Here is a 21,570-nt window from a genome sequence, read left to right on the forward strand (position 1 = left end):
TTCGTCACCATCGCAATCCCGGGCTGACGTTGAGACGATTTGATCATACTGTGCGTGCCCGGTATCTGTCGTGAAGTGACGTGAATTTCATTTATCTCTCATTGGTGACAGCAAATAACAATTTAGCATATCACCCAATGGGGATGTGGGCTTCGTCATTTAGGAGTTCCCTCCGTAGATCCCGCCACGTGTTTCCTAGCCTGACTCCCGGAAAAGATCCAACAAGCCCGTTTCTTCAATGTCACTCTTACTCCACAAGGAGTTGGCGGAGGTGTAAGGGTGACGGATTGAAGTGGGAAAATGGGTGTTTATATCCTCTGACGTAGCGAGGACGAATAAGGCTTCAAATCAAGTCAAATCTCTTTTATTGTTATTTCGACCATAAGTGCTGGTACAGTACACAGTAAAAATGAGACAACGTTTTTCAGGACCATGGTGTTACATGACACAGTACAAAAGTTAGACTGAACTACGTTAAAAAACAACACAGAGAAAGCTACACTAGACTACAGACCTGCACAGGGCTGCGTAAAGTGCACAAAAACAGTACAGGCATTACAATAAATAATAAACAGGACAATAGGGCAAGGTGTCAGTCCAGGCTCTGGGTATTGAGGAGTCTGATAGCTTGGGGGAAGAAACTCTTGCATAGTCTGGTGGTGACAGCCCGAATGCTTCGGAGCATTTTCCCAGACGGCAGGAGGGCGAAGAGATTGTATGAGGGTGCATGGGGTCCTTCATAATGCTGTTTCCTTTGCGGATACAGCGTGTAGTGTAAATGTCCGTGATGGCGGGAAGAGAGACCCCGATTATCTTCTCAGCTAACCTCACTATGCGCTGCATGGTCTTGCGATCCGAGATGGTGCAATTATCCGAACCAGGCAGTGATACAGCTGCTCAGGATGCTCTCAATACAACCTCTGTAGAATGTGATGAGGGTGGGGGGTGGGAGATGGACTTTCCTCAGCCTTCGTAGAAAGTAGAGACGCTGCTGGGCTTTCTTTGCCTTGGAGCTGGTGTTGAGGGACCAGGTCAGATTCTCCATCAGGTGAACACCAAGAAATTTGGTGCTCTTTACGATCTCTACCGAGGAGCCGTCGATGTTCAGCGGAGAGTGGTTGCTCCGTGCCCTCCTGAGGTCAACGACCATCTCTTTTGTTTTATTCACATTAAGAGACAGGTTGTTGGCTCTGCAGCAGTCCGTTAGCCGCTGCACCTCCTCTCTGTAAGCTGACTTGTCGTTCTTGCTGATGAGACCCACCACTGTCGTGTCATCGGCGAACTTGATGATGTGGTTCGAGCTGTGTGTTGCAGCACAGACATGGGTCAGCAGAGTGAACAGCAGTAGACTGAGCACACAGCCCTGGGGAGCCCCTGTGCTCTGTGTGATGGTGTTGGAGATGCTGCTCCCGATCTGGACTGACTGAGGTCTCCCAGTCAGGAAGTCTAGTATCCAGTTGCAGAGGGAGGTGTTCAGGCCCAGTAGGCTCAGCTTTCCAATCAGTTTCTGAAGGATGATTGTGTTTAATGCTGAACTGAAGTCTATGAACAGCATCCGAACGTATATCTTTTTTGTCCAGGTGGGTTAGGGCCAGGTGGAGTGTGGTGGCAATGGCGTCGTCTGTTGAACGGTTGGGACGGTACGCAAACTACAGGGGACCAGTGAGGGGGGCAGCAGGGACTTGATATGCCTCATGAGGAGCCTCTCGAAACACTTCATGATGATGGATGTAAGTGCAACGGGACGGTAGTCACTTAGGCAGGACACTGATGACTTCTTCGGCTTGGGGACGATGATGGCGGCCTTGAAGCACTTTGGAAATCAGGGAAATGTTGAAGATGTCAGTGAGAACATCTGCTAGCTGGTCTGCACATCCTCTGAGCACCCTACCAGGGATGTTGTCTGGTCCAGCAGCCTTCCGTGGATTGACCCTTCACAGGTTTCCTCTCACGTCGGCCACGGTGAGACACAGCACCACACATTTGTAGGAGGGGTGGACTTCCTCGCCTCCCCGTCATTTTCCGCCTCAAACCGGGCGTAGAAGTTATTTAGCGCAGCCGGGCGGGAGGCATCACCTGCACAGTCAGGTGATGTTGTCTTGTAATTGGTGATGTCCTGGATGCCCTTCCACATGCGCCGCGTGTCGCCGCTATCCTGGAAGTAACTGTGGATTCGCTGGGCTTGTGCACGCTTTGCCCCTCTGATGGCTCGGGACAGTTTGACCCTTGCTGTTGTTAGGGCTGCCTTGTCGCCTGATCTGAAGGCGGAGTCGCGGGACCTCAGCAGCGCACTCACCTCTGCGGTCATCCATGGCTTCTGGTTGGCACGTATAGTGATGGTCTTGGGCAGAGTAACAGCATCAATGCACTTGCTGATGTAGCTGGTCACTGATGCTGTGTACTCCTCTAAGTTGGTAGAGTCTCCATCGGTTGCAGCCTCCCTGAACATGTCAGTGTTCTCAGAGCAGTCTTGAAGAGCAGAGATGGCTCCTGCTGGCCAGGTTTTCACCTGCTTCTGAACTGGTCTGGAGCGCCTGACGAGCGGTCTGTATGCTGGGATTAGCATAACAGAGATGTGGTCTGAGTAACCGAGGTGGGGTCGGGGCTGTGTCCGGTAAGCGTCGGGGATGTTTGTGTAAACCAAGCCCAACACTTTCTCCCCCCTTATTGCAACGTCCACATACTGATAGAATTTGGGATACATTGACTTAAGGTTCGCGTGGTTGAAATCACGGGCGACAATAAACAGACTATCAGGGTGTGCGTTCTGCAGATCGCTGATAACCCCGACCATTTCACAAGTGCCTCCTTAGCATTAGCGCTGGAGGGAAATGTAGACACCGAATATAAGGATGGAGGTGAATTCCCGTGGCAAATAAAATGGTCTGCATCTAACAGCCACAAACTGCACTAACGATGAGCAATGTCTGGAAACCAGCACAGAGTTCTTACACCATTTCGTGTTGATGCCGCCACCGCGAGTCTTACCGGAGAGAGCTGCACCCCTGTCCGCACGAAACAAGGCGAGTCCGTCTGGCTGAATGACTGCATCCGAAATTTCATCAGTGAGCCATATCTCTGTGAAGACACATGTACAGCAACTCTGTATTCCCGCCGAGGATTTAGTATTCAGTATATTATTAGGAGACACGGGTAAAGTGTTGACCTGCGAGTGCAGTGTGGGGGGAGATTTTGAGAGCAAGTCACGATTACTATATGACACAATGGGCTGGAGCGACACAGTGGCTGCCTTTTGTTTGAGGAATCTCGGTTTAAACAACGGAGTGAACAGACCCACCTTGGGCCTGCAGGCTGTCCCAGTGGGTGTTGTGGGGACAGACCCTTGGAGCATGGTTGCTCCCTTGTCTGCATTAGGGACAAAATGCAACATTTACAAGACTGATATTGACTGAATGAAAACATCTATATTTATCATGTATTCTGTTTATGATACAATCATTGTCCACTTTATGTTCAAGTTTAATAACCCCGGCACATGCCTGATGTCACGTGTGGGATCCCCCTTACCGGGATCTGAAGTCACGTGTGCAATTCCTTACGTCACACTGGTGTTGAGACTGTCGAACTTTACCGGCTAAGGTGACAATTACCTGACCCACCCACCCCACCCCACAGTCAACAGAGGAGTGAAGACATATTTATCACTGGTTACGCCGAATAGCGGAGGCAGAGCAGCTGAGAGGGCGTTACCTCCGCTGCTTTCATCTCCGCCACCCGCATCGAACTCCCCGTCAAGGCGGAATAAACCTCAAGTAAATGTCCTGATTTTTGATTTATTTCCACATCCCTCCGAGGGAAGTTGGGGCGTTTGTGAAGCGACTCCTGCGGCCGGAGTCTGATGTATTGCTGGGAGGTAGGAGGAGACCACTCGGTTCATCTGCTTGATGCCGGCCCCCTGGGGAGGAATCTCGGCGTAAGGGCGAGGCTGAGGGATTTTACTGTGAGGATAAAGATGGTGAGAGAGGGGGTGGACAGAGTTTGAGAGGATGTTTATTCCAGTGGGGAATCAAGGAGCCGGATGGGGGAAGGAGCCCATTCACAGTGGGGAAGGGACATGAGGGGCTCATCTATGGAAACGTCGGAGCCCAGAGTGGTGTCGAGCAGAGATATTCACCACTTTGCGGGTCAAACACTGGCAGACTGTTGAGCTGTTGAGCTGCAAGTGGGACCAATGCCTGTATCCCATCACCTCAATGATATATATCCACCATCTTGTTCAACCTCTGTCCAGCCCGTATCCTACCACCTCAATGATCTATATCAAATGTCTTGTTCAATATCTGTCCAGCCTGTATCACACCAATGATTATACCAACAATCTCTGTTCTGTCACTGTCTTCATTGTGAAGTATTTTGCCTTACTGAGTCATTTCTGAAATCGGTATTTGTTACCTGGATTATCAGAGGATTTATTCAATACAGCACGTAGGTTAATGACAGCCATTCCGATTTTAGTTTCAGCGTTACCAAATGTCCATTGTGTTTCTCTTTTGTCAGGAAATAGATTGATAGTGGGATGGGGAGGATATTGTGAGCACTGAATGTATCGACTGTATTATCCCTGTGTTGAAATGAGGGCAAAATTAATGAATGTGGGCATTAAAGTTGTGCAGCTTCGTTCAGGCCGTCACAAACGTCTTGTAATCGGTCAATAGTTGCGCAACATTTCAAGTAAAAAGAGCAAACGCTGGAACCGTTCAGCAGATCGGGCTGCATCTTGGACAGTCCCAGTTCTGATACTGAGTCTTCCACAGTTTCTCTTTCCACATATCCAATCTGATGTACCGAGTTTCCAGCACTTTACTTTCAATTTTATATTAAAAGTATTTTATTCCTGTTAGCCGGTAGGACATGTGATGATTGTGTCGGGCAATATCCCATTTTCTTAACTCCAGATTTGCCACCAATTCTTATCCCACTGTGAGAACATTTATATCTGACAGACGGCTGTACGAACCCATGTCCTTCTCTGATGCAGAGGTCACTGACACCCCCTCTCCATTCCCAATCTGTACTCGCAGCCCATGACGGTGATGGCTGTCTAGGTTAGAACCATAGAACAGTACGGCACAGAACAAGCCCTTCATGTTGTGCTGATCCAAATAATCCTTAAAAAAAAGTACTAAACCCAAACTAACCTATAACCCTCTATTTTTCTTTCCTCCATGTGTCTGTCCCAGAGGCTGTTAAATTCCCCGAATGTTTTAGCCTCCACCACCATCCCTGGCAAGTCATTCCAGGCACTCACCACCCTCTGTGTAAAAAAAACTTTACCCTGATGTCCCCCCTAAACTTCCCTTCCATAATTTTGTACCTATGTCCTCTGGGGTTTGCTATTCGTGCCCTGGGAAACAGGTACTGACTATCCACCCTATCTATGCCTCTCATAATCTTGTAGACCTCTATCAAGTCCCCTCTCATTCTTCTAGGCTCCAAAGAGAAAAATCCCAGCTCTGCTAACCTTGCTTCATATGACTTGTCCTCTACTCCAGGCAACATCCTAGTAAATCTACTCTGCACCCTCTCCATAGTTTCCACGTCCTTCCTACAATGAGGTGAAAAGAATTGAACACAATACTCTAAGTGCGGCCTCACAAGAGATGTGTAGACTGAGACTTTCTAGGTTCTGGGACTCTGTAACAAACAGTGTTAACAGCAAGATTAGACAGTAATTAATTAATATGAAGAGAAAATTGTTGCTTCCTGACATATCCTGTCAGATCCAATGGACCAGATCCTCCCTAGTTTACCACTTAATTTGCCCCATGTCCGTCCTCCACGTCCAATAACTGCGTCCGATAACGCTCAATATCCCACCCTCCCTCTACTGTGCCGATAGCTCCAAATCCTTCCCAGCATTCAGCCCACATCCGCACATATAGACAGCACCTCTTCACGCAGGTCCACCCTCCCAGCAAGGGGACCCGCATCTAACTGATCCCACAATCCCGGTCAGGCGCAAAACCAGGACTGAAAGACTGGAGAGCCCGGAGCCTCTGGCTGTCCGGCAGAGCTCGAAACCGGACATTTCCCACTGCAACCCAACCTCTATTTACTCAAAGCCGAGATAAGCCCCTTCCTCACAGCCGGCGTCAGTTGGAGTCGCCACCGCGCCTGCGCTCTGCAGGAGGTTCACTGCGGCACCATCCATGGCCGGAGGTCACTAGGTCAGGGCGTTTGGCTGTCCGGTTCTTTCACTGTGACACACCGAACTCCACATCAACTCCATCCAAACCACCCAGGGCGAACTTTAATGACCAACAAACCATAATTGCTCTCAGTGATCAGCGATCTGAATGATTCAGTCGCTTTTAGAGGAAGGGATACCTAAGGTCGACATTGTGAAAGTGTTTAGTTTTCCAGGAGATAAGACTGTGTACAGGAGGTGTTCTGTTACCTGATGCAATATGTGTTTTCCTTGCTGGCAATTCCAGCTAACATCAATAAAACTGCTGTTTATGAAAATCCTAAACAGCACGACTCTGCACTGGATGAGCCACTCCATCCCAAAGCAGATCACCCTGGACAGTCCTCCCCTCTGATGACGCATTGATCATAATGCACATGCTCGCATTCCCGGATGGGCGGTGTTTTCCATTCCATTCTTTGTTGAATAGGTTTCGGGGTCGGAAAAAGTCCCTTGGGCGGGGAGCAGGGGGATGGATCACTGACTGCGGGGTGAAGACATAACTTTCCCATTGGTGAGTATTGAGACCAGTCCCGAGTGAGGAGGTCTGATGCTGGGCAGTGAGACCCGTTATTTCAATCGAACTGGCGGCCTTCGCCCCGCTTCCTGGACTGAACCTGCCGGGGTCAGTCCGGGTTGTGGGACCTGCACCCCAAACCGCTTTGGATGAGCTAACGCTTAGCCCCTGTTATTCTGCTCCTTGGGAGGGGTGAGGATGAGGCTGTGATGCTGGGACCACACACGTCTTTCGCCCGTTTGGACAAGGCAATGAGATCTACATCTGTAACGACCTTCCGTTGCAGGTGGGGGATATATTTCTCCTGACTCCATTCCACTCTTCCAACCTGCCGAAATGCAGCCAAAGTTTCTGGGTATATTACCCATTTGTGTGAGAATTTAGTTTTTTCTAATTTTCTGAGCTACTCAAAAATGTGTACGCTTCAATTAAACCTCCCTCCCGAATTTCCAGTCTATCTGATATTTCCACATAATTAAAATAAGGATCCAGTCACAGGACCCTGTGTCTCCCTTTCATTTTTACCGCAGATCTGCAGCATCTGCAGGTTTCATTTCAGCCCCGCCACCCCCTGCACTGATGGTGCAACAGTCATTGCGCATGCTCACTGTTCCTGGATGGGCGGCAGTTTCCTTTCCTTTCTGTGTTGGGATTGTCTGCGGGGTCGGGATTGGGAGAGGACCCTCGCCTCTGGGGCAGTGAACTGGGGGAGCATCACCAGCACAGGCTGAATTAAATGCAGCATGACGCAGGGTAAAAGGAGCCAATACACCTTCAATTTCATTATTATAGAATGTTGCCGCATTACTCTTGCTCATAATTAAACTTACAGTACATGATGTAAAGCTTTGTTATTTGCTTTTTCGGTTATCTTTGGTGAGCCACTGTTCAGTAACACCACAAGAAGGAGAGCTGCCTGTTTTTTTTTTCTTTAGTTCTCTGATCACTGCCCCTCAGTGAAGAGTCAGGTGACCTCAGCAGGAGATGTAACAGATTGACAGTGAGGTGCGGAGGTATTGGGGATGGATGTTGTGAACATTGATGTATCGGAATGAAGAGAAAACTAGTGAATATGGGCATTGCATTTCAGCAAAATCTGTTCAGGACATCACAAGCATTGTGAAATCAGTTGATGTTTGTGAATTGTTTAAAATGAAAAAAGAGAAATTACTGAAATTCTGGGAGATCTCCAGCCTCCCAGATAACCACATCTGCACCAGGTGCACCAAGCAGCAACTCCGCAGAGAATGAGTTAAGGAACTGGAGCTGCAGCTCGATGTCATTTGCCTCATACGGGAAGCTGAGTAAGTTCAAAGTCAAAATTATCAGAGTACCTTTAAAAGCACCATCCCCGCAAAACTATTCAGCAAACTCCAAGACCTGACCTCAATACATACTTGTGCAATTGGATCCTGGATTTCCTCACTTGTAGACCTCACTCAGTTCAGATTGCAAAAACATCTCCTTCACGATCTCCATCAGCACAGGAGAACCACGGGGATGTGTACTTAACCCCCTGCTCTACTCGCTTTGCATCTGTGACTGTGTGGCTAAGTACAGCTCTACCACCATATATGTTTGCTGATGATACCTCTGTTGTGGACTCTATCAAAATGGGAGGTGAATCAGCATACAGGAGGGAGACTGAAAACTTGGCTGAGTGGAGTAATAACAACAACCTCTCACTCAATATCAATAGGACCAAGAAACTGATTGTAGAATTCCGGAGAGGGAAGCCCGCGGTCCTTGAGCCAGTACTCATTGGAGAATCAGAGTTGGAGGGGGTCAGTAACTTTAAATTCTTGGGTGTCACTCTCAGAGTTCCTGTACTGGACCTTTCATATAAATATAATTGCGAACACAGTACGACAATGCCTCTCCTTCCTCAGGAGTCTGTGGAGATTCGTTATGTCATCAGAAACGTTGGCAAACCTCTGCAGATGTGTGGTGGAAAGTCTGCTGATTGGCTGCATTATGGACTGGTCGGGGAACACCAATGCGTTTGAGAAGAAAATCCTTCAAAATATACTGGATTTGGTCCAGTATGTCACGGGTAAAGGTCTCCCAAATATTGAGTTTATCTACATGAAATGTTGCCGTAGAAAAGCAGCACCCATCATCAAAGATCCTCACCGCCCAGGCAATGCACTTTCCTCGCTGCTGCCATCAGGTAGAAGGTACAGGTGCCTCAGGACACGCAACACCATGTTCCAGAACAGTTACTATCCTACAAACATTTGTATGTGAATGTACAAGGCTTGACCAGTAAGTTCGCAGATGGCACAAAATTAGTAGATGGTGTTCACGGTGAAGATTATGGTAGCTTATAGGGGATCTAAATGGGCAGAGGTGTGGTAAATAGATTCCAAAACCAACACGAGCAGCAACGGTTTCATACAGAGGCTGGTGATTATGTGGAGGGACGTGCCAGAGGAAGTGGATGAGGCAGGCACAATTGTATAATTCCAGAAGCAGTTGGGATGTGTAGATGGAGTTAAGAGACCAGGAGGGAAATGGGCCCATCACAGGAAATTGGGACCATCTCGGTGAGCACTGTGGTCAGCATTGTCTCATTGGGCTGAAAGGTCTCTATCTGTGCTCTGTTGCTCTGTAACTCTATCAGTAGATGCACTGAATAGACACAGACATGGTGTGGGAGTTCATGTTAACAGGGAATGTTTTGTCCCTAAGCCAACGGATGCTCTAATATATTGGATGGCGATACTGTTATTTGCAAATACTGTAATCGTACTCTCTCTGACTCACTGTCTGCTTGTGTGTAATTCAGGTTATCACCAGCAGGTGGAGCTTTCCGGCTCCAGGACCAAAGTGTAAACAAGACGTCGGCAATCAACAATCGTCAGTCAGATACAGAATGGACAAAGGTATGATCATTGGGATCTTTCTAACTAAATTTCTGTCCTGTTGGCACACACTAGTACAAATGAACAAACTTACACAGATGCTAACTGGACACAGAAAACTTTCATCAAGCTGTATCATTGATCCCACTGGTAAAGCGGCCTTGATGTAATTGATCAATCTAAGAGTTCCAGCTCAGGGACCTGACACCGATAATGGTCGAATCACTCCACTCACCTGAGTGAGTTTCAAAGCTTCACCTAAGTGAAAGGAGCAGGTACTCCTGGATCAGGTGGCTGTGAGTGAAATACAGGAATGCAATTGCGGGCTTGTGGTCTATGTAAAAGTCCTGGGTCAGTTTCTGTTTCACCTCGAGACAGGCCCTGATGTGTAAGATATCTCCAACTTTCATTTATAAAATTCAGAACCAGATGGTAGGAGCATTTCCAGGAATTCAGAGATTGTGTGATAAACGAGCATTTCAGTTTTTGGAACGGCAGCTATCAACTCCCTCCTGGTTTTCTTGGCTGCTGTGGAAAGGAGATGAGGGGAGTTTCTGAAATCTGTTTTCTGTAGCCGAGCCGAGAACATTGGCAGCATTGGTAATGGCTGAGGATCAGATGACATCTCATTCTGGATAAATATGCGGTTTGCTTCAGTATTTTAATACCCGCATCCATGTCTGCGCTGTGTACAAATGGTGAATGTGAGTTCTCAATATTTCCCTATTAAGATGATCTGCTACCTGGATTTAAAATTCCCAGGATCTCTGATGGAAAACCCGGTATAGCCAATGACCAAATGTCTCAGTCCCCAATGGGCACTGTGATTCTGCTCAACTCTGATTCCGGGGGGAATAAAACAGATATAACAGCCTGGACACAGGTCCGTCGGCCCAGCTAATTCATGCTGATCCAAATGTCTTTTGTGCTTGCTCCGTTTTCCCACAGCTTTTCCCAAATTTCCCTTAAAGACTTCTATCCTTTTCTCTGCCCACATCCTCTCAACTTTAAAATTATTTGTGTTTACTGCCCCCTCTGGCTGCATGTAATTGATACCGATCACCGGCCACGTGAATGAATGCCCCGTCGGTCCATATTAAATTTCTGCCCTCGAGTCTTAGACTCCTCTACCCCGGGAATAAGACTATGACCATCTACCCTATCTACGCCCCTGATTATTTTTAAGTATATGTGTAAGGTCACCCTTCAAGCTCCAATTATCCAGGGCAAACGCTCCCAGACGAACCATATAACTGAAAACCCAACATCCTAGTCCAGTGACATATTTGTCATTCTCCACTAAACTCTTTCCAGCTTAATCAAGTCCATTCTATAGAACCAGAGCTCCTGAGCAGACAGTGGAGCGGGGGTGAAAATAAATAATGTTAAAAGTTCATGCAAAATCAGAAAGACTCTTTGGAGATGGTAATAATCTTCTGAGGGGTGTCTATTTCAATGCAAGGAGTATTGTGGCGAACGCTGACGAGCTGAGGGCCTGGATTGACACGTGGAATTACGACATTATAGCCATTAGTGAAACTTGGCTACAGGAGGGGCAGGACTGACAGCTTAATGTTCCAGAGTTCCAATATTTCAAACGTGGTAGGGGCAGAGGAATGAAGGGTGGGGAAGTAGCATTGCTAGTCAGGGAAAATGTTACAGCAGTGCTCAGGCAGGACAGATTAGGGGGCTTGTCTACCGAGGCCATATGGGTGGAGCTGAGAAACAGGAAAGGTATGACCACATTAATGGGGTTGTATTATAGACCACCCAATATTCAGCGAGAATTGGAGGAGCAAATCTGCGCAGAGATAACAGACAACTGCAGGAGACAGAAAGTTGTGATGGTAGGGGTTTTAATTTTCCACACATTGATTAGGACTCCCTTGCTGTTAAAGGTCTAGATGGGTTAGAGTTTGTAAAATGTGTTCAGGAAAATTTTCTAAATCAATATATAGATGTACCAACCAGGGAGGATGCAATATTAGATCTCCTATTAGGAAATGAGTTAGGGCAGGTGACGGAAGTGTGTGTAGGGGAACACTTTGGTTCCAGTGATCATAATACCATTAGTTTCAACTTGATGATGAATAAAGATAGATCTGGTCCTCGGGTTGAGGTTCTAAACTGGAAAAAGGCCAAATTTGAAGAAATGAAAAAGGATCTAAAAAACGTGGATTGGGACAGGTTTTTCTCTGCAAGGATGTGATTGGTAAGTGGGAGACCTTCAAAGGAGACATTTTGACAGTGCAGAGTTCGTATGTTCCTGTCAGGATTAAAGGCAAAGTGAACAAGAATAAGGAACCTTGGTTCTCAAGGGATATTGGAACTCTGAAAAAGAAGAACAGAGAGATGTATGACAGGTATAGGCAACAAGGAGCAAATAAGGTGCTTGAGGAGTATAAAGAGTGTACAAAAATACTTAAGAAAGAAATCAGGAGGGCTAAAGGAAGACAAGATGTTGCTTTGGCAGTCAAGGTGAAGGGTAATCCAAAGAGCGTCTACAAGTATATTAAGAGCAAAAGCATAGTAAGGGATAAAACTGGTCTTCTTGTAGATCAGGGTGGTCGGCAATGTATGTGCCCAAAAGAAATGGGGGAGATCTTAAACATGTTTTTTGCATCTCTATTTACTAAGGAAACTGGCATGGAGTGAACGGAATTAAGGCAAACAAGTAGTGAGGTCATGGAACCTATACAGATTGAAGAGGAGGAGGTGCTTGTTATCTTGAGGCAAATCAGAGAAGATAAATCCCCAGGACCTGATAGGGTATTCCATCGGAACTTGAACGAGACGAGTGTTGAAATTGCAGAGGCCCTGGCAGATAAATTTAAAATGTCGGTATCTACGGGTGAGGTGCTGGAGGATTGAAGGATAGCTCATATTGTTCCATTTTTTTAAAAAAGGATCAAGAAGTAATCCGAGAAATTACAGGCCGGTAAATTTGACGTCATATATTTATTTAATTTCCCAGTATCACCCAACACCGTTGCATTCAGATCCCGTGGTCATCATTCAACTGCTGTGAATTAAGTGATTGGCATTACTGTGTCTATCCTATTATTTTACTGGGAGTGAATATGTCCAGTCACCGGCTTATCAGGATGGTCACCAAGCAGGATGTACGGTTCACATTACCCAGTACAGTCCCACTCCAAATCTGGTCAGCCAGAGTCACGGCTCCATTGCAGTCGGAATCAGTTTTGCTCAGATCTAAATCATACTCCAATAACCTGCAATTCATCATTTGTTTCAGGTAGGAAATCGAAACGATTACGGAACGTACTGAGGAGGTTTTTACCAGGTGGATCATCGGGGAAAGATGATCGGGACAAGGGAAGCAATGTACCGAAGCAGGGTCAGATTGAGAGCAATGTCCCAGAATGCAGTACGGCCGCAGCGGAAGTGGAGCAAATTCAGCCCAGAGACACCGATCAGGAACCTGGAACCGGCACAAGTGAAGCGACTGTCTGTCAGCCCAGAGACAGTGGCGTTAGAGACACCGATCAGGATCCTAGAACCAGCACAAGTGAGGCGACTGCCTGTCAGCCCAGAGACAGTGACATCAGAGACACCGATCAGGACCCTGGAACCGGCACAAGTGAGGCGACTGCCTATCAGCTCGGAAGCTCATTGAGCACGGAATTTTCAAGTCCCCAACAAGCAGCGGGTGTGTGAAATATGAGGGTGATGTGTTTGCAGAATGTGGCAGGGAGGAGGGTAAAAGCGATTCCTTGTTGGAGGGTTGGTCAGAGGGAGGGGGAATGTGTGGGTGTAGTACATGTAGTGTAGTGGGGCACCCGTTACCCCACTACAGGAAATGTACTACCTGCTCTGAGGATTTCCAGGATGTGTATTGGAGGAAAGGCAGCTGTCCAGATAAGAGAGTATTTCTAAGATGTGCATCAAGGGAACTGTATTCGCCAGGATGGAGAGAGTATCTCTGGGAAGCGCATATTACCGACAGTCCCAGCATTTATTGCCCATCCAAAATTGAAATAGGTGAGTGGGTCGGATGGGGGATGGACTGGTTTGCATTAAATACGGTCCTTCTATTACGTAATGCCTAGAACATTGTTGGGTAGGTTTTAAGGTTAGTGTTGGAGATTGGGATTCAATCCATTTTTGTGTCTGTAGGCAGGTTCAAGTCATGTTTTTTTGTTGTGTTTGGTGAGAGCTGCGGAAACGAAGAATATTTCAGTTCAAGCCTTCATTTTCCCTTTTATATTCACAGAACCAGAGTTTACAATCTCTGACCTCCTAGAAGAGGGGGGCGAATATCGACTGTACCATCTGACAAAATTCTATAGAGACAGACTCAAACAAGCAATTGAAGAAAAGGTTGAGAGACTTGGTTGGATGTTGACAAAGGAGGGATATTTCAGTAGAGAAGAAAATGAGGTGAGTGTGGTTTGTGTATTGTCACCGAACTGCTGGGAATAGTGACCAAAATTAATCTCCTTCACGTTCTTGGCGTGAATGGAGACTGGGAATTCACCTGGGGATGGAGACTTTGATTTCTGACTTGTCTCCAGCAGATCTGGTTTCAGCTGTTAATGTGGGGAGCACTGGGAGCAAAAGGGTCAGCCTCAGCTTTTTTTTCCTCTCTCACCTGCTGTATTTATCAGTGTGATATAAGAGCAGTGACTGCATATCTGGACTTCGAACAGGCATTCAGTCTGAATCCAATTTCAAATCTTGTTTGGACCATCGGGCAGATTCACCTCATCTCACTAATCCAGGACGAATATTAAACTGTCAGATTGTAAACTGAGACAACCGACTTTACCGCCGTACTTGACAGAGGAAAACCTGCTAACCATATCTGGTCTTGGCTCCGTGAGTTCCCAAAGAATGTGTGGCTGATTTGTCATAGTCATAGGAAAGTACAGCACAGAATCAGGCCTGTTGGCCCATCTATTCAATGCTGGACTACTTAACTATGTATTCCCATTGACCTTCACCAGGCCATAGTGCACTATACCCTTATCATTCATGGATCTATCCAGACTTCTTTTAACCACTTGCACTACTTGCGCTGCTAGCTAGTTAGTTTCACACTCTTAGCACCCTCTGAGTCAACAAGTTTCACCTTTGTACCCCCTGAACTTTTCACCTTTCACCCTTTGCTGATAACCTCTTGTTGTAATACCTCTTTACCTCAGTACAAAATATTGCTGCATTTATCCTGTCTATACCCCATGTAATTGTGTGAACTTCTCTCAAATCTCCCCTCAGTCTTCCACGTTCCAATTAATGAAGTTCTAACCCGGTCACTCTTTTCTTATAACTTAGGTCTTCTCGTCCTGACAACATCCTTGTTTTTATTTCTGTGTACTCTTTCTAACTTACTTTCATCTGTGCTGTAGGTAGGTGAGCAGAACTGCAGATAATATCCAAATTAGTCCTCACCAACGTCTTATGCAACATCATATCCCATCTACTGTACACGATATTTTCATTTATGAAGGTTAATGCGATAAGAAACTTTCTTTCAGATCCACAACTTGAGCACATTTGCCATCACTTTCAATGACTTATGGACCTGTATTCCCAGATCATTCTGTTCTACCGCACTTTACAGTGACCTACCGGTCACTGTGTAAGATCTACCCTGCTTGGCCCTTCCAAAGTGCAATTTGTCTGCATTATATTGCATCTGCCCCTTTTAAACCCATTCTCCGGTTGGTCCAGACCTCACTGCAAGCTCTTGTAGTCTTCCTCTTTGTCCACTGCACCTTCCCAATGTTGGTGTCATCCGCAAATTTGCTGATACTGTTAACCATAATTTCATCCAGATCATTGATATAGATGACAAACAACAACAGACACAGCGCCGATCCCCGTGACACTACACGAGTTACAGGCGCCAATCAGAAATGCAACAGTCTATAGTCACGATCTGGATTCCTCCAAAAAGCCAGTGTATAATCCAGTTTACTACCTCATCTCAGATGCTGAGCAACTGTAACTGCTCAGACCTGGTAGCAGTGAAACTGAGGGATTATTTTACAGTGCAGTGGACCATCAGGGAATTATGCTGATTTATTGCATAATTGTTGTCCATTATTCGAGTTATGGAAAACCTTTCCAATTTCCTACTGCTAACTGTTCTGGGAGATCAATCATTCAAAGCCGGGACATCATTCCTCTTATCTCTCAGAGCAATGTCCTAAGCTCATCCATGTTCAGTTGCATCCTCGATTACCTTAATTCCATCATCGGTGTATGTTCTGGTCAGACCACTTGTCTGAGTGCTACCGGTACCATGTAACCCAGTACTACCTGTCGCATGGTCGGATGGTCAGTGACTAAACCAGCTCCCCCACCAGGCTGACCTGGTGAGGAGGGTGGCTAGACACCCTGCAGGACGAAAAACAAGACCTGTCTAAGGGCGGATGACCCATCTGTTAGGGTCAACGGTCATCTAGAAAACAAGCACGGAAAGGGCATCCCTCGCATCGAAGCTTGGTCTGGCCATTCACTGCAACAGAACATCCCCCAGCCGTCTTGGACCCAACCAGGCTGCTGGATCCGGGAGCGGATGTCGAGAGGGTGGATCTGGACCGGTGCAACGCCCTACTCACCTAAAATCCACTCACGCACACGGTTCCTTTCTGAGGAGTGGGGTACCACCCGACTAACTGACTGAAAGGAACCATCATCACCCTATGGGACGGATAGCCAGAGATAGAGAGAGAGAGATGTTGCTTGAAGACGGTTAAATGTTTAATTCATGATTCCTCAGTAAATGAGGAAGCCCATGCCTGCATTCAGGAAGTGATCACCATTTTACAGCATGAGTGCCAGGCAGTAGCGATCTCCATCAAAAGACGGCCGCACTGACATTCCTTAATTTTCTGTTGTCTTTACACATCATAAGACCATAAGGTATCGAAACACGTCGGCCATTAGGCCCATCTTCCTACTCCGCCATTACATCATGGGTGATTTACTATCCCTCTCAACTCTATTCTCCCGCCTTCTCCCAGTGAAACTTGCTGACCTGACTAGTCGAGAAGGTACCAACCTCTGTTTTAAATATACTCAATGTCCTGGTCTCCGCAGCTGTCTGTGCCAATGAATTCTACAGATTCACTACTCCTCGGCTGAAGAATCTTCTCACCTCTGTTCTAAATGGACGTCCCTCTATTCTGAGGCTGTTCCGTCTGGATCTAGACTTCCCCACTTTGAAACATCATCTCCACATCCTCTCAATGCCTTTCGATATTCCACAGGTTACAATTAGATTTCCCCTCATCCTTCCACATTCCAGCCAGTACAGGCACATCCAGGAATCATTCACATCAAAATCAGGTTTAATATCACTGGTTCTGTCAGTTTCGATTCCTCTCTGGACTTTCCACAATGCCATCACGTATTTTCATTGATCAGGGGACTAAACCGTTCATAATATGCAAGTGTGGTCTGGCCAATGCTTGTTCTTATATTCTCATCCTCTCAAGATGAAAGCTAACATTTGTTTTTGCCTTTCCTAACACCGATTCAACCTGGAAGGAATCCTGCACTATGTCTCCAGAGACTCTTTAGAACTCTCAAAAATAGTCTATGTCTTCATTATTTCTGCAAAGTGTATGACCATGTACCTCCCTATACTACATTCCAATTGTCACCGATTTCTCCATTGTTTCATCGGTTTATGTCCTGCTGCAAAATCCCTGCTTCCTCAACGCTTCCTGTCCTTCCCCATATCTTCGTAACGTGCGCAATCTTGTCCATAAAGCCTTCAAATCATTGACATAACGGAAAAATGAATTCTCCCAAAACCAACCACTGCAGAACACCATTGGTCACCAACATCCAACAAGAAAAATCCCAATTTGTTCCCATTCTGTGCTTCCTGACAGTAGACAAAATCTGTCTGGAGAAAATCATGGATCCTCTATCAATGCTGGTATCACTCTTGTCATACTGTCGTTCCCTGTCTTGTTAAACGGCATCATGTGCGGTACCTAGTCAAAGGTCCTCGGGAAGTCCAAGTAAACAACTTGCACTGCCTCTCCGTTGTCGACCCAGCATGCTGTTCTCTCAAAAAATTCCAACAATTCTGTCAGGCAAGATTCCCTTCCATAGATGTTGGCCTTTTTCTTATCATGTGCGTCCAAATACCCCGAAACCTTATCCTCAATTATCGACTGCTGACATCTTCTCCAACGCTGATCAGACTAATTGGCCTATAGTTTAAAATGATCAGTCCCTCCGGAACCTTTCCAGAATCTAGTGATTCTTGAGTGATCATTACTAATGTCTCCACAATCTCTTCAGCCTCCTATTTCAGAAGCAATCGAGTGCAGTTGATCAGGTCTTGTAGCTTTAGTTTTTGGTTTGTTGGGTGGTAGAGTTGGTCTCCTAACTTGGTGTGTCTGGGTAGTCTTGTTTTGTCTGGTGTATTTGGAGCTCCTTTCCGGGGATCGCGCTAAGATGGTAGCACGATATTAATACGCAGCAGCCTCTCTGGACTATGGATTTGGGGATTACAAAACGTTATGTGAATTTTCTGGTGTAGTCTGTTTTGTCATATGCTTTTGTGATATCATTCTGGAGGAACGTTGTCTCATTTTTTAACTGCATTGCTTCTGTGGTTTCTAAATGACAATAAACAGAAACTGAACTGAACTTAACTGACTCATCTATCTTCAGAACTTTCAGCTTCCCGAGCGCCTTCTTCTTAATAATTGCAAATACACTCACTTCTGCCACCTGACATTCTCAAATATCTGGCACGTTCTAGTGTATTTTGTACAGTGAAGACTGACGCAAAATAATTACTAATACCTTCTGTCATTTCTTTGTCCCCTGACAGTACCTCTCCACTGTCATTTTCCAGTGGCCCAAAATCCACTTTCCTCTCCTTCACTCTTCATATATCAGACGGACCTCTTGGTGAGCTATTTTACGTTATTCGCTAGCCTACCTTCATTTTCCATATTTTCTCTACTTACGGCTTTTTAATTGGTTCTGTTGGTTTGTAAAAGCATCCCAGTCCTCCAGCTTTCTACTATATTTTGTAATATTATGCCCCCTCTCCTTTGCTTTTGTGCTGCTTTGACTATCTTGTCAGCCATGGTTGATTATCCTTCCTTTAGAATAATTCTTCATCTTTGTGATCATTTGTCCTGAACCTTCTTAATTGCGCCGATAAGCTTTAGCCATTCCCGCTCTGCCATTGTCCTTGTTAGTCATGTTCGAATATATTTTTGCCCAGGTCTTCCCCTATGCCTCTGTAATTCCTTTATCCAACTGTCGCACTGATCCATCTGACTTTACCTTCTCCCTCTCAAACTGAAGTGTGAGTTTTGCTATTTTATGATCACTGCCTCTTAAGGGATTATTTACCTGAAGCTCCCCAAACAAATCTAGTGCAATACACAACACCAAATTCAGATCCGTCTTTCCTATACTGGGATCAACCATAGGCTTCTCTCAAAAGCCATCTCATAAGCATCCTAAAAATTCCCTCACTCGGGATTCAGCACTGACCTGATTTTCCAAAGCTACCTGCATATTGAAATTCCCCATGACTATTTTCACATTCACCATTTTGCATGTCTCTTCCCTCTCCTGTTGTAATTTGTAGGTCACATCCTGGCTACTGTTAACAGGCCTGTATCATCAGGGTCATTTTACTTATGCAGTTTCTTAACATTTACATCGTCCAATCCGATATCACCTCTTTCTCAGGACTTTTCATTTTTAATGACAGGAGCTTCGACCCAACACTTTCACCTACCTGCGTATATTTTCGATTCAATATTTATCCTTGGATTTAAGCACCCAATTATAAACTTTTGTCAGCCACGATTCAGTGATGCCCGCCATCCATTTGTTTTTGCTCTCTCTCTCTCCCCTCTCTTCCGTTCTTGTTGTCACATCTTGTTGATGTAATGCTGCACATTGACAGACTGAGGAAATTAATCACATTGCATCTACTGCAGGGTGTCAGTAAATCCTTATTCTTTCACACTATTGATTTAGAATTTCCTCCAGTGACTGTTTCTCTGTTAATGACTGAACCCAGGGAGGATGAGGCAGCAGCCCAGTGACTGCATCTGTTCTGAAGCTACCGGGACCATGAACAGATATTTTCCTGCACATTCTCCATGTCTGTCTGTCTGCTCCACAATAAATTCATTGTTTCCTTTTATAGAAAGTCACTGAACTGACAGAGAAGGGAAACCGGACAGAGAGTTCCAGACTCTTCCTCAGTTTGGTGAATGGCAAAGGCTCCCGGGCCCGGAGGGCGATGTGGGAATCCTTTGTGACATGGAGGACTGAGTTACCGAAGTTGGACAGAATACTGAGGGAAATACAGGAACTCGGTATGTTAAAAACACGATCTGAACACAAAGCACATTGAGATAAACATTTTAGTTAATTTATTTATTTTAGCTGTTTCCATGGATGTTTTTTTAAAATATTTAAACAGGTCCTGATCCACAGGAATACATGAACATCGCCCAAGGATTATCTGAATTACCCACTCAGCTGATAGGTGAGTGATCAAATGCACAGTTCAAAGCACTTCTCAAATGTTTGTCTGTGACTTGGCAAAACTTGGGAATCAAAATTCGCCATTAATCATTCACTGATCTCTGGATTCAAGTAACAATTCAAAGAATCTCTCTTTGCAGCCTGAATTTCTACAATATATTTTTCTATTAATCCAGCTGTTGGTTCTGCTGAATCCATGTAGACCACATCTACTACCGTACCTTCATCAATTGCTTTTTGCTACCTCTTCAAAAAACTCAATTAGCTTCGTGAGGCACGACCTTCCCTTCACAAAGCCATGTTGACCCAGACAGTAAATTCCAGGCACCCACAACTCTGTTAAAAGACTACCCGCAATTGCTGTAAATTTTCCCCATCTCACCTTAACCAAATGCCCTCTGGCATTAGACACCAGTCATATGTAAAAATAAACAAACAAAATAAAGGCTGTCGACCCAAACTCTTATCTCTCAAACTTGTACACCTCAGTCAGATCTCTATTCTACCACAGAGTAAACAAACCAAGTTTATCAAACCTCCACTTGTAGCACATGTCATCGAATCCAGGCAACATCCTGATGAACCTGTTCTGCACCCTCTCCAATCCTTCCAAGAGCTGGACAATCAGAAGTGAACACAATACTCCAGATGCTCCCAAAAACCGTAAGATCCAGGAGCAGAATTAAATCATTCCGCTCAGTGAATTTGCTCTTCAATTCCTCTCTACCCCATTATCCCAGTGAACGTTGACACTTTTCCTAATCAGGAACATATCGACCTGCATTTTAAATATACTCAATGAGGTGTCTTCTTCAGACGTCTATGGCAATAATTTCACCGATTCACCACCCGCCAGCAAATAAATTTATCCCCGTTTGGGTCCCCGGCAGCCAGGACAATTCCCCACAGTTCTCAAGCATGTTAATTTTCTGTATGAACCTCCCATGTGGGATCTCGTCAAAGACTCTACCAGGATACAAGTAGACAATTTCCATGTGTAACTTCATCCATCACCTTTGTCACCTCCTGGAGGAACTCAATCAAGCTGGCAAGATACAAATCCGACCCAAAGCCTTGCTACTGAACCACCTCATACATCCTCTCTGTCATACTCCCATGGGGCAGAACATATAAAAGGCTGTAGGTATGTACCACCAGTCTCAACGACAGCTTTATTCTGCATTTATAAGACTACTAAATGGTCACCTACCCTACTATGTTATTATTAGCACTTAATAATAATAAGACAATTTTATATCTAAAATCATAGCATCGTACATCCCGTAGCTAATAACAACCCAGATAACAACTTAGATAACCACAATATACTCACAGGACAGCAGACAGAATACCGTTCGGGTTTGAAAAACAGATAAAAGATTATGTAATTCTATTTCAAACCCTGTGGAAAGCAGAAATCTTTCAGTGTTATATTGTCTATCAAAAAAAAACAAATCTGATTCTGTTCC

The 21,570-nt window shown here is 45.5% G+C and overlaps 1 protein-coding gene across 1 annotated transcript in view; it reads left to right on the forward strand.

The window, feature by feature from the left end:
* Positions 1 to 20,110, forward strand: part of LOC140723891 (uncharacterized) — a 36,571-nt gene extending 16,461 nt beyond the window's left edge. Inside the window, exons 3-7 of the mRNA XM_073038431.1 lie at positions 9,514 to 9,610; positions 12,846 to 13,259; positions 13,824 to 13,990; positions 19,758 to 19,929; positions 20,037 to 20,110. Coding sequence (XP_072894532.1) covers positions 9,601 to 9,610; positions 12,846 to 13,259; positions 13,824 to 13,990; positions 19,758 to 19,929; positions 20,037 to 20,110 — 837 coding nt within the window. The 5' untranslated portion in view covers positions 9,514 to 9,600. The remainder of the gene's footprint in view (positions 1 to 9,513; positions 9,611 to 12,845; positions 13,260 to 13,823; positions 13,991 to 19,757; positions 19,930 to 20,036) is intronic.
* The last annotated feature ends 1,460 nt before the right edge of the window (positions 20,111 to 21,570 follow it).

Source organism: Hemitrygon akajei, unplaced genomic scaffold, assembly GCF_048418815.1.
Source record: "Hemitrygon akajei unplaced genomic scaffold, sHemAka1.3 Scf000144, whole genome shotgun sequence".
Taxonomy (NCBI): domain Eukaryota; kingdom Metazoa; phylum Chordata; class Chondrichthyes; order Myliobatiformes; family Dasyatidae; genus Hemitrygon; species Hemitrygon akajei.